The sequence below is a fragment of the Mirounga leonina genome, unplaced genomic scaffold (assembly GCF_011800145.1).
Source record: "Mirounga leonina isolate KUSES-001 unplaced genomic scaffold, KU_Mleo_1.0 Mir_115, whole genome shotgun sequence".
Taxonomy (NCBI): domain Eukaryota; kingdom Metazoa; phylum Chordata; class Mammalia; order Carnivora; family Phocidae; genus Mirounga; species Mirounga leonina.
The window spans coordinates 74,153,592-74,171,885 of NW_023270268.1; the positions used below are offsets into that span (position 1 = coordinate 74,153,592).

The window sequence follows — 18,294 nt, forward strand, 5'->3', positions numbered from 1 at the left end:
CCTATTGTTCTGGGGGTTTTTTGCGGTCTCTTAGGAGAATCTTCTACACTTACACACCACCAGGTTAGGGACCAACTGAAACCCATGTTCATTATCCGAAGTCTGAAGAATAAGAGATTAATCACACTCTTGCCTGGTTCAACAATGACCGACTGCTGGGAATTCCCATGGGGCAAAGTTCACAAGACAATCCTCCCCATCCAGACTTTGCACAGATAGGAGTTTATCTAGGTGGCAATGCAAGTTTTCACAATATTCTCTCCTACTTGTGTGGTCTCATATGGACCTTCTCATGTTTTATAGCAGAATTTTCGACGCTTTTGAACCGTAAACTTCAGCACTCTTCTAAAAAATCACTTTATTAACTAACCATTATTATTATTTTACCTTTTTTTTTGTTTTTAACAAGTTCCTCAGAGCTCTTTACAAGAGCCTTTTGGAAGTCCTTATCAAACCTAGAAAGAAGGGCACTCCACACATGGGCAATCGTGACTGGTTACAAATAGGGGTCATGTTCTACTTTGCCTGGTTTCCTGCTCGTAACCCTCACCATGGTCTATCTGCAGCCAAGCCACAAGACTCCATGCTGAAGAATCACCTTTGCCCTTTAGGGGGAATCAACTCTGACCTTAGGCTGTAAGAACTGCAGTCAGAAGCAATATGTGCTTCAGTGCTGGGCTGCTCTAGATCCGCATTCTCCTCTGACTATAGTTCCCATTTAGAGCTTCTGGTCCCTCTTCTTGAGCTTGAATTGCCTCCTGGCAATCCACTTCCAGTAATTCAATTCCTGTTGTGCTTCCATGTACCCGAGTTCCCATCTTGACAGCCTGCTCAGGCTCCCAAGGTTTGGGGCCCCACCTTGCCCTGGTTCTACCCCTGAGCTCCCTGGTTATAAACATCTGTCTTCTTTGGTCTCTGAATGCTGCTCATTCTCCACTGCTGAGGTATATCTGCCTGTGGAAAATCCATGTTACCGAAGGCTGGAATTTCCAGTCCCAGTAACTTGATAAATTGCCACGTATGGTTTGACATTTCGCTTTCTGGATTTCTAGTTTAGCCCATCGCCTACTGCTTCAATCTGCCCCTTCTTTACCTCTTCCTGGCAGGATTGTTTAATTGTAGGTTCTGGATTTTACCACTCATTCACATTCCTCCTACCTCTGCTGCACTGAGTCCGTTGCACAGAGGAAGACTTCAATAAATATATGCTCCAGACTGAAGGACTCTATAATGCTGGTTTCCAGGCTAGGAACATGTGGACCATTCTCCTAGACTTAGTCTAGGAAATGTTCTTTAAAACTATACAGTGATGCCTACTGTTATGGGTTCAAGTGTGTCCTCTCCAAAAAGATATGTTGAAATCCTAGCCCCTGGTATCCAAGAACGTAATCCTATTTGGAAATAGGGTCATTGCAGGTGTAATTAGTTGAAATGAGGTCATTCGGAGTAGTGGAATACAGCGGGCCCTTAATCCAATATGACTGGTGTCCTTATAAGAGAGGGTCACGTGAAGGCAGAGAAATAAAGGGAGACCATGTGACGTTGGAGGCAGAGATTGGAATGATGCACCTATAAGCCGAGGAGCACCAAAGATCACTGGCAAACCACTAGAAGGTAGAAGAGGCAAGGGAAGGATCCTCCCCTCTAGGTCTCAGAGGGAGCCTGATCCTGCTGACACCTTGATTTCAGACTTCTAGCGCCCAGAGCTGTGGGAAAAGTTCCTGTTGTTTTAAGCCACTCATTTTGTGGCACTTCGTTGTGACCTCCCTAGGGGACGAATACACCTAGGCAGCCCCTCACAGACCCCTTATCAGACTCAGAGTATGCACGTAGGTGTGCAGTTGCCTGCTCACTGAGGAGGCTGCCCCATCAGATTCTCTGTGGGTGAAGACTCAGCAGACACATGGGCAGGCTTGACGCTAGGCCTTCCCACCAGCTGAACGAGCCTCCAAAAACTAGACAATGGCTTCCAGATATATAAGGAATATTTACATACACCAGGAGGTGGTGTACATACACATTAAGGCACACCAGACTGATCTCAACAGGGAGCTCAATCAGGAATAGAAGAAAATACACCCTCATTAGAGAAGCCAGATGGCCCTGAGTCTGATCCACGAACAGAAGTGAAAGCAAAGTTATGCACCCCTAACATCAGAAGTTTTGGCTGGGTGGATGGATAGAGAAAGGCGGCGTCGGAACAGGAAGGCACCTATTTTTAGTAGTCAGAACTCCTGGGGTCCTAATGTTGCCAGAAGTGCACTTTCATCTTTGGTCCTTCGTATTTATTTTTGGCAGTATTCTAAGTTGGCCTCCTGGCCACGGCTAAAAGAGGCGAGAATCTCTGTGAGAGCGTGAGAGCATACAGGAGTGCCTCCCTGGCCCGTAAGAAGACACTGCTCCCTCACACTGTCCCGCCATGGCCATGGGCGCCTCCCGCGCGGCCTCGGGCAGGAGACCTAGGAGCACAGACCTCCTGCGAGCTGGGAGCTAGAGGACAGTGCTAAATAGTTATTCAGAGATATGGACTGGTTTTGGCCTTTAGTTGCTAAGCATCAAATCAGGTAGAAAAAAGGCTAGAGGTGGGAAAAGGGACACGGGGAAAGCAAAGTAACTGAGAAAGACTCCAGAGAGCAGCAGAGTGTGTGTGACTTTTTTTTTTCCAAGATGAGGGAGGCCTGTGCAAATCTGGAAGCAGATGAGGAGATTGTGAAGCTGCTGGAAAAAGAAAGGTAACTAAAAGCCAAGACCCCCGGAGGAGCAGGCTTAACTCTGGTGGCTGGAAAGGCGGAATGCCTCCCAAGGTCGCGGTGGAGAGTGGGTATCGTGAGAATCCCAGGAGGTGACGGAGTGAGTGTGGCGTGTAAGAGCTCCCACAGCCAGGTTCAAACGCCTATCTTTGGGCAAATTATCTACCTCTCTGGGTTTCTGTTTCTTCATCTATAAAATCAGCACAATAACCGTTCCTACTTCCCGGGGTTTTGAGAATCTGACGAATTAATACAATTAAAATGCTTAGGACAACATCTGCCACGTAGTAAGTTCTCAATAAGCTTAGTGACTTCCATTATCGTTGTTCTTTAGAGCAGCAGTGTCTGGCACAGAATGACCTTTTCCCATTTCTTTAAAGATAATTTTTTTTTTAAGATTTTTTATTTTTTATTTGACAGAGAGCACAAGCAGGGGGAGTGGCAGGCAGAGGGAAAGGGAGAAGCAGGCTCCCCACTGAGCAGGGAGCCCGATGCCGGGACTCGATCCCCGGACCCTGGGATCATGACCTGAGCCGAAGGCAGTCGCTTAACCATCTGAGGCACCCAGGCGCCCCTAAAGATAATTTTTTTAAGAGCCAGTTTAGGTTCACAGCAAAACTGAGAGGAAAGTAGAGATTTCCCATCTATCTTGCCCAGAATGACTTAACAAATGTTGGATAACACCTCGTGTTCTTGATGTAGTTATTCTAGACTCACGTTACTTTCTGATATTGAAAATAAGAAGCTTTTGGGAAATTCCAAGTTCCACAGAAGCAAAGACTATCAAAAAAAAAAAAAGAAAGAAAGAAAGAAAGAGAGAGAGAGAAAGTAAGAGAGAGAGAAGAAAGAAAGAGGAAAGGGGTCCCCCTTCAGCAACAGGATAATTCAGAGACAACAATAAGACCTTGAGATTCTAAGAAAGAAGTTGCTTCCAAGTTAGAACAGCTTCCATTCACTCTAGAGGGCTAACTGCTCCTGTCGGACTAAACCAAAGCAGAATGGGTCAGTTGTGCTCAGTCATTTTTGCCGTGATTTTGAGCTGGGGACCAGAAATATTCCTCAAAAGTAAAAAAATGTAATGGGCAGACTGAAAGGGAGTGAGGGGATGTGAATAGGAAGAAAGGAGAACACTGCCTCTTGCTGATGAATGGCCACCAAGCAGAGATGCTCCAGGGGATGAGCAGATGCCCAGTCCCCACAAGCAGACTGAGACTCACAGACAGACTATAGAGTGACAGCTGAGGACAACTAGTCTTACTGAGAGGCCAGTTAGCCACCAGCCAAGCTGAGCCGTAGACTGTCCCCAAGGATGGAATGCACTCCAGCAAGGGCTGGTTAGGGCAGAGGGGAGGGATCTCAAGAGGCACAGGGTCCTCTGTGGAAAGGAAAGGAAGGTACTAGCAAGGCCATGAAAGAGGGAAGGTCGGCAAAAATGTTTAGGGTCGGGATGAGAAGAAACCTCTTATCTTAGAGCCAGCTCTCAGGACAAAAGGCACAGGAAAGGGGCTGGTCGCAGAAACACAGGGCCTACCGCCAGATAAGGGAGGGCTGGATGCAGCTATTGGAATGGACAGAGTCTGACTAATCTAGGGAGCGATATGGCCCCAAATGATCTGGTCTGTGATTTAGGTTATATTTGTATGAGAACAATTCAGACATTTTTATCTCATCACCTTAAGTTTTACTTGAATTTGGTTTTACCTTGCTTTCACTCTGAGAGTTCCTTATGATTTTTTTTTAAAGATTTATTTATTTATTAGAGAGAGAGAGAGAACGAGTGGGAGGGGCAGAGGGAGAGAGAATTCCAAGCAGACTCTGCGCTGAGTATGGAGCCTGATGTGGGGCTCGATCCCATGACCCTGAGATCACACCCTGAGCAGAAACCAAGAGTCAGACACTCAACTGACTATGCCACCCAGGTGCCCTGAGAGTTCCTTATGTTTTAACTGCATGTTGGTATCTCAAGATGTGTCCACCCTCACTGCTGGCTAACGGTAGTAAAGATAGTTTCCATGTTCAGGGTCTCCAGGAGACCGCTGGGAAACAGCCGATCTATCCTGCCCTTGCCTTGGGAAACTCATTATAGGCTTTCTAATTTTCTAAGAAAAGCAAAAGAACACCCAAAGCTGAATGTTCTTTGGGATTTGTACGAGACCTGAGAGGACAAAAGGAAGACGACAGTAGGTCGGGGATTTAATTTGTCCTCAGGCTCTACTCCTGACTTAAAAAGCCAAAATTACTGTTGGCAGAACATGAAACTTGTATGATTTCCTAAATTTGTACAGCTGACCGCCCAAACAGCACTCTTAGCTCAATAACGAAAAACTCAGGGCAGCAGAACACCAATTACAAGCTTGTCCGTCAAGCAGCACCATGTCACTAGAGCTGGTAACAAATGGCCCCAACTCCCAGCATTTCCATGAGGTTCTACAAACAGCAGCTGCACAGGCCAGCAGGTCAATTCTTAACCCTTAATTCTAGTACATGTGCTGCCCAAACAAGCCCTTAACCACTCACTCTAGAAGCCCCTGATTCACAGCCACAAACGAAGTGCTGTAAAATTTACAAATGAAGAGTGAGGATTCCTGGTGGCAATGTATTTAACACAGCCAAGTTTAACACACCCTGTTTCTTAATTCTTTTCCAAATGATGACGAAAAAATGGTTCTTTTGTCCTGAGCTAAAAATTACAAGGCCAATTATATTCTCAAAGGCATTCTTGTGGCATCTAAAAATAGGGATTTATGGGAGGGAAGAGCAGATCTGGCAACACCTCTTGATTTCTTAATTTTAGACCTGAGTCTTCGATAAATTCTAATTCTCTTCTGACATTTGTTTGACCTTATTATCTCAGGACCCAAGGAGAATGATGGAGCAGCATCGACAGATCCAATCTATGCTGCCCAAATTCATTAGTGTTTAGAGAAAATGCCAAAATAAATACACTCAAGAGTGCGGGCAGGTGAGAATTCATTCTACCTACCAAACCTCCTTGCATCAGTGAGTTCAGGTGCCATTTCCAAAGAAAGGGAGGGGACCTAATTTTAAAGACAAGTCCATGGTTATTTGAAATTAAGTTGGTACCAATTTTTTTGAAGACTGCTAAAAATTAAAGAATTTCATTTCATTAAAAAAAGTCCAATCTAGGTCAGCTATATGGTTAAAGCTATTTTTAGTTCAAAGAAGAAGCAACTTGAACAGACATGGACAGGAATTACAGAAACCCATTGTTCCAAGGAGGCAAATGCTTAAGGCAAATGCTAAGGGTGACGGTAGGATAAGGTATAGGGAAAGTCAATGGGATTAAATATATTTCCTTCTTAGTTACTATTTTAACAGGTCAAGAGGAGGAATTTTAGGGGCACCTGGGTGGCTCAGTTGGTTAGGCATCTGCTCAGGTCATGATCCCCGGGGTCCTGGGATCGAGCCCCACATCGGGCTCCCTGCTCAGCGGGGGGTCAGCTTCTCCCTCTCCCTCTGCCCCTCCCCACCGGCTTGTGATCTCTCTCTCACAAATAACTAAGTTTTCAAAAAAAAAAAAGAAAAAAGGAGGAAATTTATCTTAGGCATCCCGGCAGATTTCAGAGAGAGAGGGGCACCATTCCAGAGTCAGAATCAAAGGTGGGCGAAGATACTGGAAAATGAAAACACCTGAGTGATAACAAGGTCTGAAAACCACCATGAGAACGGCAAACTGGAGCACATGTAGGACAGATGACAATACGGAGTGGGAGGAAGAAGGAAGATGGGATGAGGCTGACGCGCTGCTACTGTTCACTGCTCACTATGTGCCAGGCTCGGTGCGTGTGTAATTTGTATCAACTTAACCAATCTCCACAATGACAGCCCTTAATAATATCCCCACCTTACAGGTGAGGGAATGAGCTTAGACGTGGGCAGGTAACTTGCCTGAAGTCACAGGGCAGAGATCTGAGCCCAGATCTCTCTGACTTCTTCACCACATGCTTCAGGGCCCTCAGCCCCCGTTTTGTGGAGCTGCCCCTTACTTCTGCAGTAAGAAGTGGTGGGAAAAGCACTAGGCTTGAGGTCACTCGATCCCAGTCCCACATGGAGGCTCTAACGTGCCCATCTGGCCTCAAAAGGCAGCACAGAGCACACGGGCACTCAGATCCTCACCTCACGGTGCCACTGAATAGCACTGGCTCTTGAGGAATAATGGACAGCTTGCTTCGGAGGTCAGCAAGGCCAATATCACTGATTCTCACTCCGTCGATCTTTATGCAGCCTCCAGATAACTCCACCAGACGGAAGAGGGCCATCCCCAGAGAGGACTTCCCTGAGGAGTCAAAAGACATGCAGAAAAGCAGCTCAATTAGCAAATTTCATGAAGACAAAAACTGGTTTAATCCCCCCAACCTCTGGGCAAAATCATCTATTTTTCTAGTTCTCTTCAATTATTATTTCATCTGATTAAGATAATGTAGAAAGTGATAGCCAGAAACAGAAAAAAATGCACTTTCCTGAGCTACAAGTATAGACATTTAAATCACACAGCTTCAGCCTGAGAAGGAGTTTGAGGTACTACCAGGTACTCTTACTTTCATGAGAATAAATTAGAAAAATGCCTGCGTTTCACCTTAGGAGTGGGTACACGGGCTTTCACGCATCTCAGGCAAAGTGAGGAGAACAGAGTTCTTACAGCAAGGGGCTAGTGGCAAACCAGAGGACAAGATGTTTTCTCTCTCTTCTGTCCCCTTATCGTAGGTGAGAGAGAAACAAGACAAGACCCCCCACCATCCTGGGGTAAACACACAGGGAAGGAGTAAATAAGTGGCTGCAGATGACTCTACCATGATAAGGAACTGTGACAGAAGAGCAGGTCTGAGGGGCGGCTGGGTGGCTCAGTCGGTTGAGCACCTGCCTTCAGCTCAGGTGGTGATCCTAGGGTCCTGGGATCGAACCCCGCATCCAGCTCCCTGCTCAGTGGGAAGCCTGTTTCTCCCTCTGCCTCTCCCCCATGCTCTCTCTCTCTCTCAAATAAATAAATAAAATCTTAAAAAAAAAAAAAAAGGAATCACCATACTGTTAAAAAAAAAATAGATCAAGTTGTTCCACTTTAACAAAAGATGCTACCTGGACTAGAAGATTTTATAGTTCTCTGGATCTAGACTACCTTCGCACTGACGGGATGTGCTACTAAAAGAGGCCATGAAGTCCTCGCAGTGATGTCCTTGACTAGGGCCATGGCAGAGTCAGGGTCTACGAGTCGCTGAAGAAGCTTGTTCGGATTAGTTTAGACTTTGTAAGTCAGGCTATTTATAATTACTTTATTTTTTCTTATTTTTTTCCTGTCACTACTTATGGTTTAAGTCTTTTTTTTTTTAAGATTTTATTTATTTATTTATTTATTTGAGAGAGAGCATGAGAGGGGGAAGGAGCAGAGACAGAGGGACAAGCAGACTCCACACTGAGCATGGACGCAGCGCTCAATCTCACAGAGCCTGAGATCATGGCCTGAGCCGAAACCAAGAGTCGGACGCTCAACTGACTGAGCCACCCAGGCGTCCCTGGTTTAATAAAGTCTTAATGAATAGTTCAGTCTGTCCCACCTGTATTAAGGATTAAGGAGAATCACAGGAGGGGACATCAGTCAGAGCCTTCAGGACATCAGTCAGAGCTCCCAGTGTACCCCTGGGAGCCCATATAGCAGAGGGAATTTGAGGGAGAAAGCAAAGGAAGAGCTTTGGGGACAGCCACCCTCCTTGGCTGAACATTCTCCTTGCAGCGTAAAAAACCTACAGACAGGGGCACCTGGGTGGCTCAGTTGGTTAAGCGACTGCCTTCGGCTCAGGTCTTGATCCTGGAGTCCCTGGATCGAGTCCCGCATCCGGCTCCCTGCTCGGCAGGGAGTCTGCTTCTCCCTCGGACCCTCCCCCCTCTCATGTGCTCTCTCTCATTCTCTCTGTCTCAAATAAATAAATAAAATCTTAAAAAAAAAAAAAAAAACCTACAGACAGTGTACTGTTCTGACATGAAATAATTCCTTCAAATAGGAAGCAGGAAATGGCTTTTTCTTCTCTTCTTAGCAGGTTCTTTCAAGTAAATTGGCCAGAAAAGACACAAGGTTTTTGTTTTGTTTTGTTTTGAATGGAAAGAAACAAAGCAAGAAGAGTTTTGACGCCAAGGAAGCATGGAGCCCCCAGAGCTGATGAGAAGTAAACCAGAGAGACTTCTTATTCCAGGTAAACCAGTTAGTAAATGAAAACAAGCCTCAATCTTTGAAATGTTATTCAGGAAGGAAAGAGGGAAAGAAATGAATTACTCAAGTCTTGACCCTAGAAATCTAAAGAAGTAATATGATTCTAAGTGCGAAGTAAAATGCCTAAATGAGAGCCAATTCTCTATTTCTTTGCAACTGATGTCAGATCAAGAAAATAATTTCTGTCTTCAAAGAACACAGGTTTCTTATTTAGAGCTACGTTAGCATCTGATAAATACAAGTCAACACTGGCATTATGTCACAGACAACTTAAATGTTTTGTGTGTTTTGACCTCACGGAAATAAGGATATTCACTGCAGTACTATTCATAATAGTGAAAAATCGACAACAACCTCAATGCCCTACAATTGGAGACTGGTTAAATATAAATTATGATACATCCGTAAAATGGAATTTTATATCCTGCTGAATAGAATTCATGTCACAAGCTATTAATTGACATGGAAAAATATTTGGTAGATTTAAAGGCAGGCCATGAGACGGTGTGTGTAAAATGACCCCATTTTCATAAACATATTTGCTGACAGAAAAAGCCTGACAAGGGGCACCTTGGTGGTTTAGTCGGTTGGGCGTCTGCCTTTGGCTCGGGTCATGATCTCAGGATCCTGGGATAGAGTCCCACGTTGGGTTCCCTGCTCAGCAGAGTCTGCTTCTCCCTCACCCTCTGCCCCTCCCCCCACTTCAGCACGCACGCGTGCTCTCTCGCTCTCTCTCAAATAAATAAATAAAATCTTAAAAAAAAAAAAAAAGCCTGACAAGATACCTACTAAAATATTAACAGTAATTATCTCTAGATAGTGGAGTTATGGGTGCTTTTCTCCTTTTGTACTTCGTATATACTCCAAGTGTTCTGCATTGAGAATGTATACTTTTATGATCAGAAAAAGCACTAAGTGTTAAAAAAGCAGGGTTGAGAATACACTGAGAAAATTGGCTTCAGAGAGACCTTACTCATCACTCATTAATACGGAGCTGGTTTGAAGGGATGAGAGTGATAGTCAATAAACAGCAAATCATGGGCCCCACACTTTTAACTCCGACAGGTTCAAATGTTTCTCCAGAGGCCTTGGCTCGCTCTTACCTGATCCAGTCCGCCCCACGATGCCAATCTTCTCCTTGGGTTTGATGGTGAAGGACACCTTCTTCAGAACCAGAGGGAGATTTTCTTGGTACCTCATCTCTGCATTCTCAAAGGTCACCTCTCCTTCCTGGGGCCAGTCAGGGGAGGGAGCCTTGTTCTTAATTCTGGCAGGTGCTTCCAAAGAGAGAGTCTGGGGAGACAGGAGTGGCTGGGTCAGACTGACCAGCTTCTGTGGGAGCTGCGAGGCTTTCAAAGAGAAGTAAACGCCAGACAACCACAGCAGCCATACAGAAGCAGCTGCTGCCCTCTTCCCTTCCCATGGAAGATGCCCTTGGCAGCACATGCTTATTACCACTAAACCAGACAGAGTGCGATGGTGACTAACTTCACTCTTAGCCATTTACAGCGGCCACGAAGCAGCATGGGGGGGGCGGGGGGCAGTGGCCTTCCAACTGTTTTTTGTCTTAGGGAACTTCTCCACAAAACTGCCTTGGAGGCCAAGGGTGGGGCATGAGGCCTTCCACGGCTCTTCAAACACAGCCCTTTTTATTGGAATTCTTTCACAATATTCTACTTGAAATCTTGTTTCCACCATTTGAAAGCCAATCGCCCAAACCCAAAGGAAGGCAACTACCATTTCCTGAACATTTCATCAGATCCTGGCATTCGGACGTATCAGTCACCCAGGAGACATGGGCTCGAAGCTCAATCTGCCCCCAATTGTGATGTGACCTGGATATATCACTTCTTCACTCTAGGTCTTAGTTTCTCATCTGCAAGTCGTGGGGACTGGATGAGAGAATCGTGGAAATCCATTCAGCTTTAAAAATGCTGTGTAACTGCTTGGGTAATTTTTGTTACCAACAGTCCCACCTTGCAATGTTTGAAAATTCTCTGGCAACTAGTCACGGGACTTTACGGCCTCCTAGGGAAGTGAAAGCCAACAGCTGTGGAGCTATGGGCAGGGACGGGGGTGGGGCTGGGAGGGCAGGTGGAGACTGACATCTTGAACTCCAAGCTGGAAGGGCTCCGTGTTGGCAGAGGCATCCAGGTTGGGCACTGGCAGTGGGAGCCAGTCCTCAGAAATGTGACTGGTTTGTGCAGGGTCCACTCTACCATGACTGACCATCATCGTGACCTTTTTAGCAAGAGACTCTCACCAACAGCAATTTTTTTTTTTTAAGATTTTTATTTATTTATTTGAGAGAGAGAATGAGAGAGAGCATGAGAGGGAAGAGGGTCAGAGGGAGAAGCAGACTCCCTGCCGAGCAAGGAGCCCGATGCGGGACTCGATCCAGGGACTCCAGGATCATGACCTGGCCGAAGGCAGTCGCTTAACCAACTGAGCCACCCAGGCGCCCCACCAACAGCAATTTTAAATCAAACACTACACACCCAGATACTGTCCCCAGACATGAGCACTGGGCAAAGAACCCAATGGATAAATAAAAGGAACAGCTATTAGATATTTATCTGCCATAGATAGCTATCTGCCATTCTTTCTGAGAATAATAATGTATAAGTTCAAAAAATATCCTACACTTAATAAGGTTCATTGTCAAAACAGTTCAGGAAAGCATGTCTGCTGGAAAATGCAATTTACATAATATGCTAGTTCTCAACTGAAAGGGTAGTTTTTCAAAATTATGTTTCTAAGTCAATTATCTGGAAATTGAGATATATTCTTCCCACATAAACCATGATATAAATGCTGATAAAGTCTCTGGGCAGTTCCCAAAATAGGTAACTTCTCTGAACTGAGTTAAATTTGAGAGTCTTAACTACTTGTGACTCTGCTTCTCTCTATAGAAAACTGCTTTCAGCGTCCCAGCTGGGACATGCTCCGGCCGTAAGACGCTGCCCTGAGGTAGCACTGAAGGGTTACTGAGGGAAGGCAGGAAGAGTCAGTTCATCTCAGTATCAACAAAATTAAACTGGTTTCTAAACTAGGAATGCAGTTTAGAATTAGCCACGGAGCTTCTAAAATGTCAGAAGCCTGGGGCTCACCCCGGATCGACTGTATCAGAATCTCCAGAGATGAGGCCTGCGTCTGTCTCTGCCTAAAGCTCAGCAGGGATACCAACGGCCATCCCTGGTTAAGAACAAGTGAACTAGGGTCGCCTGGGTGGCTCAGCCGTTAAGCATCTGCCTTTGGCTCAGGTCATGGTTCCAGGGTCCTGGGATCGAACCCCGCATCGGGCTCCCTGCTCAGCGGGAAGCCTGCTTCTCCCTCTCCCGCTCCCCCTGCTTGTGTTCCCTCTCTCGCTGTGTCTCTCTTTGCCAAATAAATAAATAAAATCTTAAAAAAAAAACAAACAAACAAGTAAACTAGAATAAGATTTAAAACACTCCATGGGGCGCCTGGGTGGCTCAGTTGGTTAAGTGACCGCCTTCGGCTCAGGTCATGATCCTGGAGTCCCTGGATCGAGTCCCGCATCGGGCTCCCTGCTCAGCAGGGAGCCTGCTTCTCCCTCTGACCCTCCCCCCTCTCATGTACTCGCTCTCTCTCATTCTCTCTCTCTCAAATAAATAAATAAATCTTTAAAAAAAAAAAACAAAACACTCCATGGTTTTAAACACTGTAAGGAAAATGACCTACATTCTTAATCAGACACAATTCACAAAAACATTTAGAACCTCTTAGGATAATCTCTTCTCCACTCCACACAGGCTGAAGAGACTGCTGGTCCTCGCCTGTGAGAAACAAGCATCCTCCTTGCACCACCACCCAAGGCAGCAAAAGGGTAAAAGGGTCATGAAGAAAGGCTTTCGCGTCCTGACCTGGATGTAGTGGTTGATCCTCTCCACTGAGGTGAAGCGGGCTTCTGTCTCGGATGCCAGTCTGACGGTAAACTGGAACAGGCCGGTTAACTGATAATGGAAGGCAAAATCCAAGAAGGAATTCATTATGAATACATGTCAGGCCAACGCCAGAAAACATCTTCCAGCTAGGGGATTACAGCTCAATATACCAACGAACCGGGCACCGGCAGCAGCTGGTTTTACGGACCGAGTCATTCTCTAAATGTTTAACATGATGCCTACTATCCCCCAGTCCATTGCAATTCTCAACAAAGGCAGGTGGCATTGTGGGACGGCTGGCGCTGACTTCCCTGCAGCCAAAGGCTTTCCATCCATTTTCACGTTTCCAGCACGCACATCTGCAGCTGAGTAACTTCCGGGCTTCCTGCCGAGCAGCCTGCACCTACTCTGGCAGTCACAACAAATGGAGATCTATATCACCCTGTGAGCTGCTGGTGAGAATGCAGAGCCCCCTGGGCACCTCACACTGAGGATCCTGAACCACAGTACTTAGAACACCTATTCTCCCCCTGATGATCAAGTAAGTCCGTATAACATGGACAGGCATCTTTGAGAATCTGTGAAGATACATTAGCTCTTCTTGGTTTTGTTTCCCTACTTATTTGTTTTGACCTTTCTGACATGGAAAAAATGTCAAACATATACAAGAGTAGAAAGGGCAGTATAATGAACTCCCATGTCTTTAAAAACCTGTCAACTTATAGATAACATTGTTTCATCCATACCACACCACCCATCTGCATTATGTGAAAGCAAATCCCAGACATCCTATCCGTTCATTCTTAAATAATTTAGCTTGTATCTAACACATAAAGACTCTTTAAAAACACAATACCATTGTCCAACACCATGATGACATCTAAAAAATTAGTAATAATTCCTTAACATCTACAAATACTTAGTGCTCAAGTTCCCAACTGTTCTCTGAGCTATTTAAAGACCTTAAACCATCCCTAGGGGTCGGGTCTACATATGTAACAGTTTTGGGAAAATCAGGGGCCTGAAAATAAAATGCATGTAAGAAGCATATTGAGGACACAGTATTTCTTAGAAGACCAGGAAGACGCCAGAAACGAGAGGGTGGTGAACGTAGAAACCTGTAATTAAGAAACCATTTTCAAAATCGTGTTTATTTATAAATAAATGGCACCTACTTCTTTTTTTTTTTTTAAGATTTTATTTATTTATCTGAGACAGAGAGAATGAGAGAGACAGAGCACATGAGAGGGGGGAGGGTCAGAGGGAGAAGCAGGCTCCCTGCCGAGCAGGGAGCCCGATGCAGGACTCGATCCAGGGACTCCAGGATCATGACCTGAGCCGAAGGCAGTCGCTTAACCAACTGAGCCACCCAGGCGCCCAAATGGCACCTATTTCTTAAACATGTGCAACAGACTTAAATCCCTTTGTTCCTATATAACACACGTACCTCTCTCCCATCCTCTCCACCCCAGCCAAGTCCAGGCTGTTACTAAGAAAGTAGGTGGGCAGAAGCTCTAGAAGTCTCAAAGGCTGAGGGAGAGCCCCCTACCATGCCTCTCCTAGGCCAACACAGAACTCACGTGAGCAAAGGTAATGCTCCATCCCTGAGACTGACCTGGACGGCATAGGAGATGGCAAGACCCGAGTAGGCGGGGGGAATCTGCCCGTGCATGAGAACGATCATCAGCCCGGTGGTGGTGATCAGGGCAATGCTGATCAGGTCCAGCCGCACAGCCAGCCACCGCATTGCACATGTGAACAAGAAGAAAGGACCTTGGTTGTTATCCAGGAGCTCCTGGTACCTGTGAGGGTGAGAGGGCGACAGAACACCTAATAGGCAAACAAAGTACCACGCCATCCTGAGAGCGGGTGATGTCAGAGCTCTGGTGAATTATGGGGAGGACTAACTTTTAAGTACTTCCTGTTTGTCCCTAGGAGAAGGATATGGAAATCTAAGGGCTGCAGAGTATTCCAGGCTCTGCACATAGGACAACTTGGGGTTTTCTAGTTTTATTCTTTCAAAGAAACATGTTCAAGACATTAGGGAAAAATACGTATGTTAATGACAGAACAAATGCACAGGGAAAGGAGACCAAATACAGAGGCTGGTTAAGCTTCAGAAAAATGTCTTAGGTCAGGGGTCCCTTCCTCAAAGAGACAGGCTACATAGGCAAACTGCAGAAATGCACTAAGACCTGGAAAGATAAACTTGCAGACTTAAAGTGGGAAAGTGGAAAATGTCTGCTGACACACTGCTGTTGGGCAAAATGGTACTTGTTTCCAAGGCCGTGGAGCACAGAACCAGGAAGTAAACCACAGCAAAAAAGACCTGGACAACCTCTGCCATTTAAGGAGCAAGACACTACTGTCCCCAGGGGTCCTAGAGAGATCAGACCCCATCCAAAGGCTCAGGTGTCACATACACATACAATTAGAACGCCTGAGCAGGAAGTCTTGCCAAGCAAATGTGCTTTGCTTTAAAAAAAAAAATCACTTTTCCTCTTTATGTAAGATATTTGGAGAAAAATTAGGAAATGCAGTAAAGAAGAAAATGCAGTGTTCTCACCACTCAGTTAAAACCAGGGTTAATAGTCTGCTGCATCTTCTCCCAGCATTTTTTCCAATATAGTTAAATGTAGGTATGTATGTATGTATGTACATACACATGCATGGAGCGTATTTTACTGTTCTTCTCTTAAAGTGATGATTATTTTTCTGGGTCATTTAACCTAAACTTTCTTCTTTATTTAAATTTAATCATTAACATATAATGTATTAGTTTCTGAGGTAGAGTTCAGTGATTCATCAGTTGCATATAACACCCAGTACTCATTATATCACGTGCCCTCCTTGATGTCCATCACCCAGTTTTCCCATCGCCCCCACCCCTCTCCCCTCTAGCAACCCACAGTTTTTTACCTATGGTTAAGAGTCTCTTGTGGTTTGTCTCCCTCTCTGATTTCGTCTTATTTTATTTTTTCCTCTCTTCCCTTATATACATCTGTTTTGTTTCTTAAATTCCACATATGAGTGAGATCCTATAATTGTCTTTCTCTGGTTGACTTATTTTGCTTAGCATAATACCCTCTAGTTCCAGCCACATCATTGCAAATGGCAAGATTTCATTCTTTTTGATGGCTGAATAGTATTCCATTATATATATGCCATATATATATGTGCCATATATATATGCCACATATATATATGTGGCATATATATATGCCACATCTTCTTTATCCATTCATCTGTCGATGGACATCTGGGTTCTTTCCATAGTTTGGCTATTGTGGAAATTGCTGCTATAAACATTGGGGTGCATGTGCCCCTTCGGATCACTACATTTGTATCTTTGGGGTAAATACCCAGTAATGCAATTGCTGGGTCATAGGGTAGCTCTATTTTCAACTTTTTGAGGCCTTTTTTTTTTTTTTTGAGATAGAGAGAGAGCGAGCTAGTGGGGGTGGGGGGCGGAGGGAGAGGGAGAGAGAGAATCCCAAGCAGACTCTAGGCCCAACTCAGAGCCAGACATGGGGCTTGGTCTCAAGATCATGACCTGAGCCAAAATTAAGAGTCAGATACTCAACCAACTGAGCCACCCAAGTGCCCCTAAACTTTCTATTTAGATTTTCTTTTTTAAATTACTTACTTAATTTTTGGAACAGACATTAGTTTTTGGAATAGACAATTTACACATAGGATAGAATATTTAGACAGCATAAAAAGTTTTACCATGAGAAGTCAGTTTTTCTCCTGCCCATCCACCAGCTACTCAGTTCCCCTTTGGGGGTGGAAACTAGTACTTCCTTGTGTATCCTTTCAGAGATTTTCTAAATGTTATATGTACAAACACATATCTAAAAGGGAGCATATCATACACCCACATCTGTACCTTGCTCTTTCACTAATGGATTGTAGAGATCATTCCATATCAGTACCTATAGAACTGTCTCATTTTTTTTTAAGATTTATTTATTTATTTATTTATTTGAGAGGGAGAGTGAGAGAGAGCGTATGGTGGGGAGGGGCAGTGGGAGAGGGAGAAAGAATCTCCAGCAGACTCCCTGTTGAGCACAGAGCCCAATGCAGGGCTCGATCTCACGACCCTGAGATTATGACTTGAGCCGAAATCAAGAGTCAGATGCTTAACCAACTGAGTCATCAAGGCGCCCCTCTCTCATTCTTTTTAAGGGCCACATACTATTCTTATTTAACCAGCTCTCTCTTGAAGAACATTTAAATTAGTTCCAATCTCTTGTTAATACAAATCTCAATGACTGTCTATGTACATAAATTTGTCATCTAAACAATATTCAGCAGATAACATAAAATGTCGGTTTAATGTCAATGACCATCACTGTTCCAAAAAAAGGAAAGAAAAGAAAAAAGAAAAACTCCTTCAAATATAGCCATTTAGAGTCCAAAGCCAATAGACTCCAAACCTGTAGTTTTGTCTTCTCATTTGCTTAGAAAGTTCCAGCAAGTGAGTAAATTTTAATCAGAGACCATTACATCACTTGGTAATGAGCTTTATAATCCCCAGCTCTGGCCCTGAAGGGCCTCTTACACTTATTAAATGCTGGTATGTTGACTCCCCTTTGAGCCCTCCGGCCGCCATCAACACTGACCTGTGCAGAAATTCCTGCCCTTTGTTGTAGGCGTGGATGGTGGCAAGGCCCTGTATGCTGGATGTGATGTGGGAGAGGAAAGGGGACTGTGTGATGTTGTCCAGACGCTTCAGCTCTCGAATCAGGACCCTAGAGAGAGAATGAGTTCTGTGTCACAGCAGTAGACAAACAACCCTGGCTTCATCGCTGGGAGATGTGAACACTTCTTGTTTACCTGGAGACAATGTGCAGAACTGAAAAGAGGATGAAGAGGGGCCCCACCGCCACCAGGAACCACGGGAAAACTCCGGCGATCATACCAACACAGAAGAACACCAGGATGACATTTTGGATAAACATCTCGGCCTGGAATGGCAGGCGCACATCGACTGGGGAAACCACAAGGGAGCAAAGATCAGACTGCTGGGACCCACAAACAGGGAGAGTGCGACCAAAAATTTTTAAAAAACACAAAGAGGTTCCACAAATTCTCTATCTCAAATGTGTGTGTTGTCTTTTAAATCAAAGAAAAATCTAGAAACCTGCTTGATCTCATTTTTCTTGTCCCAAGGAAATCTAAGTGGTCTTTCTCCCCCAGGCCCTCTCCTGGGTTTATGAGGCTACCCAACCCCTTTAAACAATTTTCCCTTTAAAAGTCATATACTTCTGTGGTAAAATATTTGGAAAATAAATAGGCAAGAAGGAAACATAATCTTTAGTCTTACCCGTAACAATAAACTGCTGCTAACATTTGAGAAATTTTTCATTATGGAAAAATTTAAACATACACAAAAATCAAAAGAATGTAGAACCTT

At 44.7% G+C, this 18,294-nt stretch overlaps 1 protein-coding gene across 3 annotated transcripts in view; it reads right to left on the bottom strand.

The window, feature by feature from the left end:
• ABCC5 (ATP binding cassette subfamily C member 5) overlaps positions 1-18,294 on the bottom strand; it is an 86,850-nt gene that overhangs the window by 8,907 nt on the left and 59,649 nt on the right. For all 3 annotated transcript variants that reach the window (XM_034999692.1, XM_034999693.1, XM_034999694.1), the window contains exons 21-26: positions 17,715-17,868; positions 17,501-17,629; positions 14,491-14,677; positions 12,855-12,944; positions 10,074-10,263; positions 6,888-7,047 (exon numbers count right to left, since the gene is read on the bottom strand). In XM_034999692.1, the coding sequence (XP_034855583.1) occupies positions 6,888-7,047; positions 10,074-10,263; positions 12,855-12,944; positions 14,491-14,677; positions 17,501-17,629; positions 17,715-17,868 (910 nt within the window). The remainder of the gene's footprint in view (positions 1-6,887; positions 7,048-10,073; positions 10,264-12,854; positions 12,945-14,490; positions 14,678-17,500; positions 17,630-17,714; positions 17,869-18,294) is intronic.